Source organism: Telmatherina bonti (genome assembly GCF_933228915.1).
Source record: "Telmatherina bonti genome assembly, chromosome: 11".
Classification (NCBI taxonomy): Eukaryota; Metazoa; Chordata; class Actinopteri; order Atheriniformes; family Telmatherinidae; genus Telmatherina; species Telmatherina bonti.
The window spans coordinates 30,744,448-30,762,930 of record NC_136629.1 but is presented as its reverse complement, the minus strand read 5'-3'; the positions used below and the strand labels follow the sequence as shown (position 1 = coordinate 30,762,930).

The 18,483-nt window shown below is 38.4% G+C and overlaps 1 protein-coding gene across 1 annotated transcript; it reads right to left on the bottom strand.

The window, feature by feature from the left end:
• Window positions 1-7: 7 nt before the first annotated feature.
• LOC306762376 (protein FAM13A-like) lies at window positions 8-18,135 on the bottom strand (the record flags this gene model as incomplete). Its single annotated transcript, XM_079248819.1, has 20 exons — window positions 8-134; window positions 603-704; window positions 830-1,038; window positions 1,376-1,477; window positions 1,612-1,695; window positions 1,845-2,080; window positions 2,672-2,753; window positions 3,454-3,583; window positions 3,780-4,029; window positions 4,619-4,805; window positions 7,548-7,605; window positions 8,405-8,502; window positions 8,801-8,891; window positions 9,020-9,241; window positions 13,076-13,197; window positions 13,546-13,720; window positions 15,916-16,096; window positions 16,955-17,164; window positions 17,342-17,445; window positions 18,128-18,135. The coding sequence occupies 20 exons, from the start codon at window positions 18,133-18,135 to the stop codon at window positions 8-10; spliced, it is 2,778 nt and encodes a 925-aa protein (XP_079104945.1).
• Window positions 18,136-18,483: the final 348 nt, after the last annotated feature.

Here is an 18,483-nt window from a genome sequence, read left to right as displayed (position 1 = left end):
GAGTAACTCAACTTGTCTTGGTTGAGTCCTGTTGTTTACTAAGCAGGGCCTCCAGTAGACGGAGTTTTGCCTTGAGGTTCTTGTACTGGCAGTACTCCTCTGCCATTGGTCCACGGTCCTCCTTCTGGCAAGCCCTGTTAATGCATGGAAAGGAGAGGATGCAGGCAGAAGGCAAAATTTTGTTTTTCTTTGTAGTTTTCAAACAACTTGCAGCAGCTTTCATAACTGGTTGATAGTCCCTATGTTGCCTTACTCAGACAGCTTTGTACAGTCTGTATTGTAATTAAAAACTTGCTGTATTTACTTTGGACAACTAACATGTACAGTACAAATGATGTGTACAGTTCAGAACAAACGTCTATCTCTGTCTTTTACCTGAGCTTTCTGTGTTGGATTAATGTGACATGAGTGTGCATTACACTGTCGTACCATTACATGGACTTTCTTTTGTGTGTGTGTTTATTTTCTTTGTTTTTCACAAGGCATTGTTCAGAAACCAAACGTTCTAAGTTTACTAAAAGTCAAAATAAAAAAACAAATGCCAACTACTCTTAAAGTGACGTTTGTGTTTTGTGTGAGTGTGTGTAGGGAGGGCCACTTACCGGCCAGTCTGTGTGTAGAAATGGTTCTCAAACTCCTGGAGTGCTTGATGAAGCCTCTTTTTCTCTAACCGAACCATCCTGAGATTATCCAGTAATTCTTGTCTGCATGACAAAAAATTAATGGTTTTATGTCTGCCTTTTAATGTGTGTAACTACTATGGAATCATAAATTAAGTCAAATTGAATTTAACTTGCAGTTGTCACACACACACCCACAGAAACTGTACCTTGATGCCTCATGAATTGTCGCCATGGTGATAATCTGCGGCTGAACACCCTTCACCTCTTCTAGCGGTGACACCAGAGGTGTTTCAGACATTTCCAGGAAAGGCTGACGCTGCCACTCATCTGAGGACCTGAAGGGTGCGAACCAAAGTGGCTGCTGACTGGGGCTTCGCTGCTTGGAACGCTCTTCATCAGAACCTTCCTCTTCCTCCTTTGCAGACACCCACACAAAGAAAAGTATTTATAAAAAAGATAAGATGCATAAAAAACATAGTTGTGATAGGAAAAGTATGTATATGCAAATGTTTGACTTCTGTGAGCGCCTTGTAGTACTTATTTTCAGCCACTGGAGGGCAGAGTGACACCACCACTCTGAGACCATGTACAGTTCTAACCTCATGATCTGAATGATAATAAGCATTCAGGAGAATTAATCCTGTTCCAAAAGACAACCCACGCTTCCCAGAATCTGACATGTGAGTATTGTCGCTGTCACCAAATAAAAAAAAAAAAGAAAAGAAATCACTGCTTAAACGATTACTACTCACAATGGTTGTAATGGCTGCGGTGGATGCAGACGAAAGCAGCTGCTTGAGAAGACGATACCGGTCGTAGAGGGGTTTCATCAGTGTGCGTTCCTGCCTGGTACTCTGAAATGAACAAAAACGCTTATGTTCATTTTCAAACAGACATTTAACACAAATTAACAGGTACAGAAAAAAAGAGCAAAAATGCTTCTAGCCATCAAGGAGGGCAGAAGGAATGAAGAGGAGGCTTGTCTTACTGGGCGTCCATGCAGACCCTCAAAGTAAAGCAAACACTTCTGCATGCAGGACTTCTCCAGACTCAACTGGAAATTGGACATCTCCTGTACAGCATAGTGAAAACTATTAACGGGTCATTTCTCATCCATTTGCAATGTACAACGTGCAGCTTCTCACTGGTTCCTTTAATCTAACCTTCAAAATTTAATGACAATCTTTGTGTAAGTATGAACAGCATGGCTACACTAACAACCTTAATGCTGTCAGGCAGGCCCAGTTCTTGCCGTCTCTCCTTCAGCCGGTTGGTTATCATGTTAGCCGTTTCCTCTACATTTGGTTTGCTGTTGCTGTTGTTGTTAAGCTGCTGCAGCTCAGTTCCTGTCTGTGCTCCTTCTCTCTGCTCCATATTACTCCTGCATGTTTCCGCTCTGGGACTTAAACGTCCAAGTTCCTTTAGTGCCAATTCTTCTGACCGCCTCAGCTTCATCTCTGAGTGAAAGAGGACATAAACATTTAAAAATATGTTCGCTTAAACTATGGTAGATAAATATAATTATAGCATTGTGCTTACGAATGATCATTTAATACCACAAAACTGGTACCTTTCTTTAAGATCTCCACTATAAAACAGTTTGAGTCTAATATAATTTTGCAATAAAAACATATTTATATAATTTAAATTCTTTAAATTCTTGTCCTTTATCACCAAATGTATGAACCTTAAGTCAAAAAAACATCATTCTAAGTTGCCCCCTTATGCTGGAAAGAAGCAACAAGTGTCATGAAACCTGCCAGCAGCTACACAAGTTTAATTTAGATATTAACAAATCTAAAGTAATATTTACAGTGGTCAGAAGAAAACCATGCCATATAGTTTGAAATACTTTTGGCAGAGAGAAAACATCAAGAGCAGAAAAATGGCCTCTTTCATTTGTAGTACCAGTAGTTTATTTGTGTCTTTTTCAGTGCAACAATGCTCACACACTTGCATGAAATAACTCTGACTGACTAAAAGAGAGTTGAAGCAAAGAGGAAAATACATCTTCCTCTGTAATTGTGTGTGCATGTTAAATAACTTGCCTTTAAGCTGTTTGCGACTCTTGATGAGCTCCTTCAGCAGTTTGGCTACTTCTGGATGTGCTGTCTTGTCGTTGTGAGCTGGCTAGAAAAGAAAAAAAATATACATCATTAATCAGACTTATTCCGGTCTAAGGTACTTCATACCTTGTAAAGGTTTTCTATCATTCGGCTTGTTTATACTTAACCTTTTAACATTTAACAAAAAGGTCAGAGAAAAATGTTTCTCTGTGTTTTTCTGTTTGTTTTAGACAAGAATAAACAGAATAAATGTGAAATGGTTGATATTTGAAAGAGTAGTGTTATGAAAAACACTTAGTTTGGGTATAATATACTAAAACCAATTGGTAGAGATGACTCAGGCAGGTTTTTATATCCCACAATTGTTTAAAGAAATTAATGAAAGTCACTGCAAATTGACCTCTACCAAATGGTAGACCAGGACCTTGAAGGGTTAACGTGCATTGTGCAAAGAAATGCCATTTTTAAATAGACCAGTGGGAAGTATATTGTCCTTGTGTAATATGTAGGTGGCATCTTGAACACAAATACACCCAGTCTAGTTACAATCACAAAATATGACTCATTGATGCCCTCTGGTCCTGTGGCTCTCTAGTTACTGAATATAAAACCTCTTATTACAGGAGTTTATCTAGCTGTAGAAGGGTAACTCAAGAAAATCCATCTGCTTTGTTATTCAGTAAGTAAAGCTAAATAAACTAAAAATTTCCCCAAAAGATAAAGTTACAATTTCAATGACAAACCAGTGTTATTTCTTTCCTCACCTTGTAGTGCCTCTCTTGTTCAAAATGCTCCTCAAAATGCCTGATTCTCTTTCTGAGAGTGTGAATGTGTTTGTTAAGCATTGAGATGGACAAAGCATCCTCATCTTGTGTGCGGGCATTGCAGCGAGACCTGAAGACAGAAAGCACATTTGTACACTTGACCTCTTGGTCTTGTAGTGTGCATCGCATCATTAACTTATATGACATCAAGAAGTAACAATAAAGCTTCCAATTAAAAAACAAATTTCTTCTCACTTTTTAGCTGCAACCTGAAATCAGACTAAATTAGAGACCTATTTCTCAGCAAACTGATGACACAGTCTTACATCCAAATGTGCTGTAAGCATGGAGGAGACGGAGCTGCATCGGGATCTAGGTTGTAACGCAGGCTGTGGCTGAGGCTGGGGCAACGTGGCGACGGTACAGGGCAGTCATTGGTTGTAAAACGAGAAAGGAGTGGGCTGGTGTTAGGGACCAAGGGACTTGGCGAGCTATCCTCTTCCAAGAGACCCTCAGAGTAAGAAGCGCTGGAGGACACTGAGCTGGACTCTGATAAAAATGGAGATGAGATATGAACTTTAAAAGAAGAGGAAAACACAATATCAACTGAAATCTTTGAAGGACATATTTAAGTCTAATTTGTGTGCAACCTTAGAGATGTTTCATTTAATGTTCTCTTTTAGAGAAGGGCAGATGGGAAAAACATGAGCAATGAAGAAAATACTGTAGATAGATCATATGGTATGTCCATGACAAATACAGCCATGAAGTGGTTCTGATTTTGAACAGACATGCATATAATGGCTGACTGAAGTACAGTCCTTTGGAACGTTTAGCTGAAGTAATGGTACAAAAAACAAGGACAGCAAGACTTTAGGGGGAAAAAAACTCATTTGGCATTAGTCTGAGGACACAATACGAGTTGATGAAGCATTCAGTTCAGTTTAATTCATACTGACATTTACCAGAGCTGAAAGTATTGATATCTGGATGGTGTTTGATTAAACAATCCCATATTTGGATGCGCAGAAAACTAAACACATTTAATCATCTGGAACAACTAAACATGATTTCCTTTTTTTTCCCCAAACAGTGCAAGTAATTCTCTCTTATTTTTAAGTTCGGAGCCTTACTGATTTCCCTTCCATTATGTCTGCTGTCTTACCTGGTTGGGATGAGTCGCCTGTGTGCTGTTCGTGAGATGGGGACGGAGTGTGGCTCAAAGGGAGGCTCTGTGCTTCAGCAGCTAAAGGCTGCTTCTGAGCAGGGAGGTTATTCTGAGCTTGGGGGTCTACTGGCTCTGGTGTGGGTTCCAACTCACTCTCCAGGGCTTGTATCTTGAGGGAGGGGCTCTGGAAGCAGAAGCAGAACATGGCTTTAGGGATGTAAAAGGGTAAGGACGGCAGAAGCCTTGCAGCTCAGGAAGGAGGGAAAAAGTCTTCAGCTTTTCACTTGCAGCTTGGGACTATTGAAAGGTTCAGCTCGAGCCCTTCAGCATCCTTTTGTCCACACTGTTGTTGGGTGGAGAGTTACCACATAGGGTGAGATGAGTAGTTATCTTCCAGAGATAGGTCTAAAGGTGGGATCTTGGTTGAAGTGCAAGAAACAAAAATATTGGTGTTGAAAAGCAAAGAAAAAAGACACAAAAATAGACTTTCCTCTGGCGTAGCTCCTTTCAGCTCTCTGTGCAAAATGAATCTAGTCGGCCAGCCAAACAGTCAACCAGCAAGACATTAATCTTCTGGTCAGTCAGTGAGTCAGATTCCTAATAAGCATGAGCATCCAGCGTGGGAATCCTGAAGAGCCACCCACTCTAATTCCATCAATTGTGTCAGCGTGATCCCCTGATCGGTGAATCCACGTGTTGTAGGCGTATAAACGCCTGAGAACATGGCGAGCCTGCCGAGAGGATCCTTAAATCCTTCCGACCGGCATTCCTGACACTTCTGCTGCTGAGCAGCCTCCACATGGATTATTCATAAAGCACAGAAAAAGGGGTGGGTACTGGGAATGTCGCTCTTATTGATGTGTCTGGTGTGGGTGTGTGTGAGAGGGAGGAAAGAGGCGCTTTATATGACGAGGCGTTTCCACAGCAACGTTGTCAGGTTGAGGTAAGGAGTCGATTTGATGGAGATGCGGGGAGTCATGTAACTGCCTTGGTGAGTGTATGTGTGTGGAAGTGGATGTGTATGTGGTGAATTCTGACTCTGAAGAAAAAAAAATCAGGGCACAAAAAATATTTCAGCTCACTGAGGCTAAAATATCATCCAGATTGGTTTTAAACATTCATATTGATTTGGGTGCAACGACACCAGTCTCAACATCATCATCATCAACAGCAGCAGATAAAGGCTCTGCTTCTTCTCTCCCATTTTTATCGGCAGTTCATTCAAAAAAAAAAAAAAAAAAGACAGCTTTGTGCGTCACACAGAGGAGGTGGAAGGATGTAAGGGGCGAGGCGAAGTCAGGCTATTATTACTGAAGCAAAACACCCACAGGCATGCTTAGAAACAAACATATTTGTACATAATTGCTGGAGGTATCACCTGTCGTGCTGCCACAGATACTATGTGTTAATTTACGCACTTAGATGGCAAAAGGAGTCATAGCTTACGTCATAGCTGTTCCTGCCCCTGCAATCGTGTCTGTCATGAGAACTACAACATCCTCCTACTCTCCTTCTCCAAAGGAGAAAATCATTGTCATTGAAGGGGACACAGACACATGCCAAGTTGAGCACACACACGCCCTTGTGTAATCAAAACTGTAGGTCACAAATGTAGACAATTAATTTATTTTGTGTTTATTGAATTAATAATGTGAGCAGCAACTCTTGTGATGGGAATTCTAATTTTTTCTATCATCATCATCATTGTTCATCTGTGTGACACCTAAAACCCATTTAGTCACTTCTTTTAAATATGTAAATCTCTTTAGGTTCTAGTTCTGTTTCAGCATCAGAACCTACTTGTGGAGTAACCTCTCGATATAGTTTGATCTAAAATCTTAGATCAACTGACTTAACTGTACAACTCTCATCCTCTCTCGCTGATTTTTCCAGGACATTAGAGCACTTCATTTTGCTAGCATGCAAGCCTAGGGCTTGCCTTTCTTTTCCAGCTCTGTGCAGCACTTGGGCTGCTTTTAAGTGTGCTCTACAGATAATTCACCTAAGTGCACATGTTCAGACATAACCATCAGAAAATGGGTGCACTGAAAAAAAAGAAAATTCAAAGTAAGACTTCCAGCTTCTTTTACCAAGACATAACCAAGCTCAGTCTCTCCTCTTACATCTAATGGATTGTAAATTAATATATGTCAAACAATCAAAAGTTATGTATACTAATCAGATTTAAATGTCAACATTTAGCATGTTCACATCACACTAGTAAAGAAAAACTGGACTTCAAATCAAAGCTCTTCAACCCAGACTGACATACCCCAATAACACAATTACAGCTTGATGAACTCGTTTAAGTATTTATCTAATTAGATTTTAATTGACTCAGGGATGCCAAACAAGTTCAAAAGTTCACTTAATCTTTTTGTAAAAACAGTGATGTGTATGTGTGTGTAAATTCAGACAAATTCCCTATAAATTTCATTCACATTGTTTTCTGTTTCTTTTCTCAGACAGCTAAATGCATCAGAAGAGACTATGTATTAACTCATAGTTACATAAAGCATTTCTAGCATGTCACTTTGCCCTAATAAACTCCTCATTTATTTACTACAGCGTTATCTTACAAAATCACCATGCAAGTCATTTAAAGACAATATCTGTTGAGGGTATTCAGAGGGTATTTACACATCTATGATCTCCTACTGAAAAGTTAGAAGCAACAGAAATGCTGCACTGTGGGACACTACAAGCTTCATTTTGACTAAAGATTAACTTCGCCAAATACTGACAATTCAAGCCTTTGTTATGTATTTTTATAGCATCACATTAAAATGAAAACCCTACAGGAAAGGAAACAGCCTTGCATGTATTTCTTTTATAACTCAAATGCAGCAGTTTGCCTCTAAAATGTTTTTCTGTGTTCATCTTGCTTATTATGTCTCTTATGGTTATTAGAGTGAGAAGGATTTACCTTCCAGAGAGACATTGTTGCTTTTTCTTCTGTCTTGTACTTTATGGAGCAGAGTGAGCTGGGAAAAACAAACAGCTGTCAATAACAGACAATAAAACTGTAATAAATAATAAACAACACCACCACATGGTGATATTGTTTTTTTTTTTTTAAATCTAATAATATCTGTACTAGTTCTCTCCCTCAGGCCACCATCCATTTGACTTTCATATCACACACATTGTGCACTGTTTCTATAAAATCAATACCGTATAGGACCTGCTCTTAGATCTGTGCTGTGCTCTACATAGCTTTGCAGTCAGAGGGTCATCTGGCACTGGTATTGGGGTTATTGCTTATTCATGCCTGATCTTAATGAGGCATTGCCGAGATGATCCGTCCTCTGGCTCTGTGGAGGCAACAAACAAAGAGTCAGCATGCCACCACGCTGAATCGAATTAATCTAGTTAGTGGGTCGGCTCCACGTGAGCCCCTGTGGCAAGTCAGGTTTATTTGGACTGGAATCATATCAAACCCATGACTGTGAGTAGCACAATGCTACAACAACCTACTTCTCAGCTAACTGCAGGGCTGGGTGATGAGCTGAACCGAAAGGAAAGAAAGAAACAGGAGCAAAAGGGCACAGAAACAACTGTAGCATCGGGCCAGATTACATCTGATACAGTTCTACTGCCTAAATCCTAGATCTAGCCATTTCTCTTCTACTTACATGTTTTGTTAGTCATATGCTGTCTGACAAGCCCTATGAACAAACAGCTAGTATTTTAAATGAGAACACAGCAGAAACACATTAGGAAAAACACAACTTAAACAAAATGTCACCTCCTGTAGTCATCATGGAGAAGTCTCTCTCTCACCTCTCTGTGTGCTGACTTGCTGTTTGGGTCTTGCTTGGTGATTCATGTGTTATGCAGCAGTTTGAAACAGATGAATTTTGTCCTGTGTCTGCAGAGACCTGAAAAACAATTCAGTCCGCATCATGTAACACGCTAACAGAACTAAAGCGCACCTTTAAACCTGAGCATTAAAAGTGTATTTGTGCTGTATTGTTTAAATTACCACTCATAACATACATGTTTTACTGTGTTTCTTCCTCTCTAGAAATAATTGGAAAGATTTGCATAAGAACAGGGGTCACTGAATAAATTTTCATTTAGAGTGAGTGTTAACAACTGTGTGGAAGAGAAAGTGAGAGAAAAAACAAAAGTGTGAAAAATCAATCAGTTAAAAAAAAAGCCATCAAGAATGCACACCGGAGAAGAGCCATCTTTGATGGATGAGGAATCCTTTTCTACTTCTTTCTTCTTTGATTCGGAGCTGAGCTGTGGCATATGTGAAAACACCCTGTTGATATGTTTGAGAAGGCAGATAGCAATGGGTAAATAAGCTCATTTCATTCTTAAAAAAAACGTGAGCAGGTGTGAAATGCTTGAACAGTTTAAGAAATTAATCAGAGAGTAAAAAAAATTCACCCCTGCAGAACACACTCCATTTCCTTCAGCTCCCCCTTGACACTTTGAGATGGTCCACCCTGTAGCTGTTGTACTGGCCTTGGGTCAGCGGGGCAGGAAAGCACATGGCTCGCCTCCGTTCTTTCTCGACTCTCCTCCAGAGACTCCCGGTTTGCAATCAACGTCTGAATGTCAGCGCTGACGTCAGAGCTGGTTTCACATCCCTGTACTAGTTTGTCAGGACTGAAGAGACACAGAAAAGGTGTGAGATGCACAAATGAGTGCACAACTAGCAGGAGATGAAGACAAAGAAATTAACCTACTTGTGAGGCATTCTTTGTGACTGTAAACACAATGTAAATAATTGCTTTAGAAATGATTGATTAGTCAATAAATTACGCTGTTTAGATAAGAAACAGCAGTAACAGAGCTGCTATTCTGCAGCTGTAAATACACATGAACAGGTTAACAATGTAATGCACAGACCCTTTACAAAGAAGCTCTTGTTAGAAAGTGGTGCTGAAGAGGTGATTAAGCAAAAAGTAAGAACAAAACAGTAGACAAAGACAAAAAAGTTAGTTAAGTTCTCAAAACAAAATAAATGAAGGAGCAAAAATGTGAAAATAGTATGAGAAAAGAATGAAATATTATTACAGGAATGTTGTTCAACCATTTATCCATCTAAAAGATGTTGAGTTTTGCCGAGAAAAAGAAACATCCATGTTTGATCTAACAAGCACAATAACCCTTCTAATAAAGCTGTCCGATGGTGCATAAAGACTGATACTTCTCTTTTAATGCTGCATTAATCAGACAGCTTTTATCACAATCAAACTGAATCAACTACCAGGAGATGCTGCTGCTAAAAAAAAAAGCTAAAATAATTACTGCTGTAAAATCCTAATCCTAATTCTACATTGTTTGATGCAAGAATGCAAAGCACAGTGGTGTGCATCACTGGCCCGCACTTTATACTGGCTCACTCACTTGTGCAGGACTGTTGATCCGCGATTGCTGTTGCTGAAGCTGAAGCAGATCAGACAAGAAAACATCCTTTGGAGAAATTCCTAAAGGTCCAGCAGTCTACCATAGAGATTTTATGTGCAAGTGAAGAACTTGCTTGTTTAGAGACACATCAAAGCCAAAGATGCAAAGGAAAGAGAGTGCTTAATGGTCACGAGTAAAACCCGGAGGCAGAGAACTGACCCACCCACTTCAATTACCAGTGCCTAGACACACGTCATACGGGCAGGAGTGCACATACATTTTTATCATATTTAGGGTCAATAGTGCGAGTGTTGGTATAAATAAAAGCAAACTAGAAAGGTGACAAGAAACCACACTTAAGTAAATATGTGGAAAAAGATTTCAGTTCAAATTCTGAATGATGTGAATGCAATGTTTCATTATGATCTAGTGACCCAGTACGAAAAGCCATATGGGCAATAACTGCTAAACACCCTCACACAACATATATCGTCTGCCCCACATTTCTAGCATTGACCTGAAAACGACTAATTTTAGGAATTCATCAAAAGACTGAAAGTAAAGACCACTGCCTGAAAGTAAATATTTTATTGACATAAATTGCTCTCTGAATGCATTTTTTTCATTTGTTCATGTTTGATCTCCATATCTAAAAGCCATCTTGTGTAAATTGTAAAAGCCACAGACACAAAACTGAAAATTAAAACCGTTTGTTAGTATAATTATGAGAGAATCAGAATGGGCTGTGATGTTACCGGGAATCACAGAGGTTCAGACATGATCAGAAGGAACAGCATGCAAATGCCAGACATGTTTGGAGAGAGCGCAACATGTCGATGACAAATACTTCTTTTCATTTTCACCCCAAAAATCAAACACTTTTAAAGTACAAAGCAATGAGCAATGTAGCGACTTGATTTCTTGTTCAGTGACCCTGCTCTTTAAGACCGGGGGCTGCACTTAAAGAAGAAAAGCATAAATGCACAAAAAAAATTACTTTTACTTCCTAACATTTATTGCATTTATTCAGTCTGTCTTCTTGTTTGGATGAGGAAGCAAGACAAACATTTGCAATGATGCGACATGAAGAACAGATGAGCGTAGGAAGCTGTTGATGAGCATTATTGATATTTGATTGCTCTGTAGCAGCTGAAAAAAACAAACACAGCAAGAGAAGCACATAAAACTGGCTTTTAGATCCTCCTTCTGCTGCGGCGTGTCACTGTTTGTCAGCAGGCGTGAGAGATTTTACAACTTAGAATTAAATGTGTGAAATGTCCTTATGTGTTTTTGTTGAATAACATTATTCTAGATGGTGTTTTTACAGAAGGTAAGTAATCCACTTTAAAATCCACCATTTGTTCAGATTTAACTCAGTAAAATGGCTTTACTCTGTTGACAGTAAAAGCAGTAATTTGGCATCTAAAAATGTGTGTCAGTGTTTTGTTAATTTGTTACCTCAGTTGGTATCAACCCCTTTCTGTGTCTGCTTGCTAAAATTCCACTCATTGAACCTGTTCAGCTAAATTTACTGATGTCCCCATAATTTACCACAACAGTATGGGGAAAATGTGATGTTGCAATAGATATCTCTGCTTGATCAAAGTTGAACTACCTCCAGTCCACAAAAACAGAAATATATATGAGGTACATGAGTGTACCAATCTATACCTGTGCTTAGATATGAGAATATCGTGACTGTTCCCGCCATGTAGATAACGGATGATAAATAAAGTTTAATGTCTGCATTGCACCCTCGCAGCAGCCTACGTTCACTATTCAAAAATAGGAACTCACCCAGCAGCCTTTGTTTTGTGTGGGAAAAGTTACCCACAAGCAGATGGCAGTCACCACAAGATCCTGCGTGTGTGTGTGTGTGTGTGTGTGTGTGTGTGTGTGTGTGTGTGTGTGTGTGTGTGTGTGTGTGTGTGTGTGTGTGTGTGTGTGTGTGTGTGTGTGGAGGGGGTGATCTGCTGTTTTGCCCCACAGCTGCAGCTGGAAGCTTCAGAAGTGAGATGCTATCTTTACTGGCCATTAGACTAAATGAGCAGTTAGCTGCACAAACACCAACCTTTTTTTATGTTGGCTGTGACATAAAAGTACGTGGACTTAGGTGTTGCTGTGTAGCCAACAGTGTGTTATTTGCCTTTTAAGGAACAAGGCTGAAATTACATTATGTTAGCAGTGTCCCAGCTGTTCCTTACTGACCATTATATAATTGGTGAAAGGAAATTAATGAATAATAGTGCATTCTAACATTCTTGATCTGTTCTCATAAAAGCAAAATAATTTTTTTCATTTAGTGGCATCTCACCTGTTAACTAAAGCATAACTAAATAACGTGTCAAAGAACTTCAATTTTATCTTTGTTTAAGTGGTTTCTATACATTTTAGTTTCATCACATGATTAAGAGAGAACTTGTATGAAAAACAGTTGTGCTGTTTGTTGATTAGATTCTATAATAACTGCGTAAATGTTGTCTTTAAGTTACTTAACTCTGGATTTCGTCTTCTGACATTTGCAGTTATAAAACCAGGACTTTATTAGAGCACATTGGCAATCTGGTAAAACTGATGAGTTGTCATCCAGTCTTTATGGGCTGTTTTACTGTAGTTTTATGATAAATATCCAAAAATTAATGAAGTTGAGTTGAGCCATTTGAGTCAAGATGAATGTAAACATGAAAGAGTAATTACATATTATCTGGGTTTGCAGTTTTATGAGCTTTGATTATTTTCGGGGGTGCACAGTGGTTAGAAGAAGGTTCCTGGTTCTAACATTAGTGTGGGGCCTTTCTGTGTGGAGTTTACATGTTCTTCCCATGCATGTGTAGATTCTTTCTGGGTGTTCTGGCTTCCACCCACAGTCCACAAACATGCATATTATGTTAATTAGTGTTCTTTAACTCCCCCTTGCACTGAGTGTGAGCGGCTTTTCTGTGTGTTGAGACAGGCCTAAGTAAGGTCCTTAGATGTCCCCCAGGAAATGCTAGCTATGCAGTTCAGGCAGAAAAATCATATTTAGGGGACTACAAGGTAACATCCATCCCAGCATAAATCCATTCATTCATCCTAGGGTCACGGTAATACCTGTTTAGTTGATACTGCATCCATATTGTTTGTTCTAAAGCACTGGCCCTGGAAACTACAGTATTCTTCTCGTCCAGCCTCCCCATGCGGCTCCTTTCTGAGCGACAACTGCTAGTTTGAACCTACCAAGAATGAAAAAAGGAACATTACACAGTTGACATGCATGACATGCATATGTCTGTTTGGTGCAAAAATACTTTTTTCTATCTCTGGAGTTTTAATAACCTTAACTTAAATGCTGGACAAGACATTATAAAAAAAAAGAATAACCCTAAACTGATAGAAATTTCATGACCACTGAACATTTAGTCAAAGTCCTGTACAACTGTGTACTCAGTCTATACTACCAGTATAGCATTACTGTGACCCTGGGAAGTGCTTAATTGATGTAAATTAAAATAATAAATTGCAAAGAGTAAGTTATAACTATTACTATAAAAAAAAAAAAAAAAAGGTGAAACATGATTTACCTCAAAATGTGAAAGAGCAGAAAGAGTGGGAGGAGGGGTTGAGGAAGAGGCAATAGATGATGCGGTTGTGACATCATGTGGGACAGGGAGGAGATCTGCATGATGCCTGAGAAGGTGGAGCAACAGGGCATTACACACACTCTGCTCCTCCAGCATGCTGGGCCCTGCTGGAACACTGCAAAAAAGCAAAGACGAGGGCGCAACAACACAAAATGGTTACTAACATCATGACTAAAGGTTCCATCTAGTGGACGGATGCGCACACAGCACTACCGTAAAATAATATGATAAGGCTGTTAAAGGTCACGTTTCTTCATGACAAAAACCTTGGCAGTCACCACCTGTAAAGCTTTACTTTGATACTGGCGACCTCTACAGCAGTCAGCTTCTAGTCATAACACACCACAGACCAAAATAGAAACTCATTAGTTGTTTATTTGAAGAAACTATTTGTTTTGCACATGCTGACATCTTCTGTTCTATTTCTCTACATGTTTGGTCAAATGCTTACAGCGTAACATGGTCAACACTCACCAAAGAGAAAAATCTGATTATTAATAGATGTCTTTCCATGCCAGACAGGAAAGTTAAAATGACAGGGCAAAAGTTGTCAAACTCAAGCATTACATAACACACCCATGTGAGGGAAGAGGCTTGGATGACAAATAAGCATGATTTATGAGGGACAGACAGTGGATATGAAGCTCTCACACATGCAAAACAAGACAAGAATATATATTACAGTGCCGTCATTGGGCCTTCCACTGGTAGGAATACTACAGGAGTGGAAAAATGTTTTTGGAGACCCTTACCATTTTACACAATGTTAGATATTTTTTAATCAAACATTTTAAACATTTAAACAAGCTCCCAGTTAGTGTTAGGGAAGCAGACACCCTCCCCACCTTTAAGACTAGGCTGAAGACTTATCTTTTTGATAAGTCCTATAGCTAGGGATGGTTAGCATCCCTTAGTTATGCTGCTATAGGTTTAGACTGCTGAGGGACATTTCCTGATACACTGAGCTTCTTTCTTTTTCTCTTTATCTCTTTCTTTTGGACTCAACTCAATCTGTTGGTTTCCTTATATAGGCTGTTATGAATTGGCCTTCATTATGTTTTCCCCTCTGTCTGTAAAGCGTCTTGAGATGGCATTGCCGTGATTTGACGCTATACAAATAAAGTTGAATTGAATTGAATTGAATTTCATGGCTTTTTAAGCCAAGATTTTTTAAGATTCTTTTTAAGATTTGTTTTACATTTTGCCTGTGACTGGAATAAAACAAGATCTAAAAAATTTTTTCTTGAAGCAATATTTTTATCTTATTGTGTTATTGCGTTGTAATTTTTCTTCCTCCACCTGACTTAGGACAATAGATGCAAATGAGCTTGTTAGCTATAATCTGGCATGTTTACATCTGTTGCTTTAGATGTTCATTAATATGTACTCTCCCTATTAAATAAATATAATAATATTAAATAAATAATTATTTTCCAAAAACATAGGGTGTCCAATAACTTTTTTTCCAGCACTATTATTTGAATCTTGCCAAAAGTTCCTGAGCAGTGAAGCTAAAGTGATCTAATGCTCTGATGTTTTTACATTGTATAATCCCCTTTTCCCTTGCTGCGGCTCTACTTCCAATGAAACCAAAAGCAAAAAAGACATTTTCCACATTTCAAATCCACACCTAATTTTTTCCATGCTTGTTTTTCCCCAACTCCACACCCCCCAAAGCCAACTCTTCATCATGAGGTTATGATCATCTAAGATTTTCCTCTCACATGCTGGATATAGTAGCATGACTAACTGATCATTAATAACATTAATTTCCACCCAAAGCCCAAGAATGAAAAATATCACAGAGGATGGGGAACTAACTGAATATAATAAGTCCTTTTACAGTGACAGAAAAAAAAAGTCTAACTCTATGTGAGTCTCCCCTGAGATTCTGCTTGTTTATAGTTTTAGTAGACTTCTGTAAACAGGAAGGGAGAAGCAACCAGCAAAGTCACGATGACCTCTATCATATCTGTCTGTTGTTGCGAGTGTCATGTTCTGCATTAGTAGACACAATCCACACCCATTTCCTTGGCGTGGATGAGATTGGCTACAAACAACAGACATACAGCAACTGAGCTGAGCTAGATAATATATTTCTGTTTTACACTTAACAGAAGAAAGACTGAGCTAAAAAGTTTGCGATTTTGAAGGAACGTATTAATAAAAATAAACAAGACTAAAATGAATAAAAGGGCAAATTAAAACCTTAAAAAGAAAACAGCAGTGAATGTATCTCAGCTGTGATGACTGGGAATGTCCAACAGCTTAAAGGAACATGTAAGTGTGGCATTCATGACAGAAACTTACTGAAATATGCAAGGCCCAAAGATGGTTGCCAGATTTTCCACGGGCATGTGATTTAAATGGCTGTGAGTGGCCACTCTGAACAGAAAGTGGATGAGGTAAGACAAAATATTGAAGCTTGAAACAGGGATGTGGTAGAGGTTTTCTTTCAGTCGGTAGTTCAGTTCTGGCTCATCTGCATATCCTAAAAAAGAAGGAGCACATCAGAACTAAAACTTATAAACAATGACCTGATTCACCAGACTTTTCTATGTATAACATACTTTTATGATATATTTTAATATATACTATATATCATTATATATTGTAATAAATTATTTTTATATAATATCAATTATATGTTGATATTTTTGCATTTAATAGTATGCTGAAAATAAAATATACGAACAATCCTTACCAATTTGTCTTATTACTTCATGACAAATTACACAAATTGCTCATTGTAAGGCATTCCTTTAGACTTTAAGACTTACATTCAGAGTACTTTAAGACTGGTATTATCAATAGCTCTAGCATTTGTCTCTGTAAATTATTAATTGGTAGAACGAAAAATAATTAATTAAACATTACATTATGTATTACTTGATACCCTTAATTGAATTACTATGTCAACACACTCAATGAAGGCAACTAAGATCGATTTATTTCAGGAATGTACATCTCACTATTTTTTAATTACAAAAATAATAAATACAACACTGATGAAGATTATCATTTGCACAACAAGCTGCTGTTTTTTTTATAAGCTTTTTTTTTCCCTTTTGTGCTTTCTTTACTTTCTGTAATTCATGTCGGGACAGTAGACTGACCACATATTGTTCATGTTTTTACTGCAATTATCAAACCTATTACTTAGAAAACCTGCAGTCAGGTAGATGCTTTCCTGTCACTATTATTCTGCAGCATCTGTCTGTAGCACTGCTGGATCTCTAGAAAATTGGGTCTGCATGTGCACTGGCATATTAATTCAGCTTAGTGATGCCTACACCCCTCAAAAAAAAAAAAAAAAAATTTGAAAAAGTGTTTTGATTTCCTTGAATACCTCTAAGGGTCTGAACCAGCTGTTTGCGCTGGGGTTCAGGAACTACGGGAACAGGGAGTTCCCGAAAAAAAAGTTTGAGGAGTGAAGAGACCGTCGGAACATCCCCTTCATGTTCTAGATCAATCCTCTTTCCATGATCCCATCGCTGCCTGAACTGCCTGGTCCGTGCCACCGACCCACACACACGAAATAGGCCTCTGTGGTGCAGACCTGGCATATGGAGAGAGATTTAGTCACTGCATATATAGGCGATACCAAAAATATATACTTAGACCGAATTAAAGAATGAAAAGTATAAGTGACAAAGGGAAAGACTGATATGTGAGAAAATGACTAAGCAAACAATGTAGGAAAGTGAGCAAAGAAGTACAAATATGCCTTGTTTACCATTCTTATCCAGGAAGTCCACCATGTCTCTTAACACAAGAGGTATTCCACAGACCATCTGCCCGTTATCTCTGAGTGTTTCCAAGGCAACACCAAATACACACCTGGCAGGAACATCATGCTCTGAAACCTGGGCAGGAACATTGATCTCTGGGCTGACCTTTGTACTGGGCTTCAGGATTCTTATTGATGACTGGTCAGTCTGTATGGAAATATCATTTTGCAGCAGATTTCTCAGAAAAATTAAGTGCTTTACTAATCACATTATCTAATGACCACAGTTATTCAGAGAAGTAAAACAGGCCCAGGTCTGCTGTCATCTTATACCCTCCTCCACATGACAACACATGTCAACCAGGGCTGAATAATAATAAGGAACTGCATGTTATTATCCCACACCTAGACTATATTTGGTGAAAAAAACCAAACAAACAAAAATCTAAACAGATAAAGTAACACTTGCAAGAATTATATAAGATTAGACTTTACCTTTTAAAAATCATTCATGAGATCAAAAACATAATCTGTTTTTGCAAAATTAGATTGCCATAAATATTTCACCATTTAACAAAGCAGGTTATATCTTATCTTATATATAAGATATATAAGAAAAGGTTTAGTTAATATTTACCAATTTTTTCTATTTTTGATTTGGAAGATAAACCAAAAGTATTTAATAATATGTAAATAAGGCTTTTGTACCCACTGGATTGTTGGCATTACCTTACAGACTTGCAAAGTAATCTTACAGAACTAACTCTTTCAAAGCATTAAGTAAGTTCTCACCATTTCATGATATAAAGTCAAAACTTTAAAAACAGTTCAAGTTTAATGTGATCAGTTAAAAAATAGTTGATGTTAATGTTAATTTCCTTGTTGCTTAGCAACAACGTCACACAAAGGTATTTATCAATTAATAATATTCAGTGTAAACTACAAATAGCTACATTTTTATAATGGGTCCTGTGCCCTCGCGCTTCATATGAACGGATAAAACAGTCTAAAAACGTTATAAGTTTCAAAGTAGCTCAAAATGGTTGAGTAACAGAGTAGGAAGCCAATTTCTGCTTAAAACCTGACTTACACAGAGGGATAATGATGCGCTTGTGCCCATTTTTTTCAGCTCAGCGGACCGGGACAGC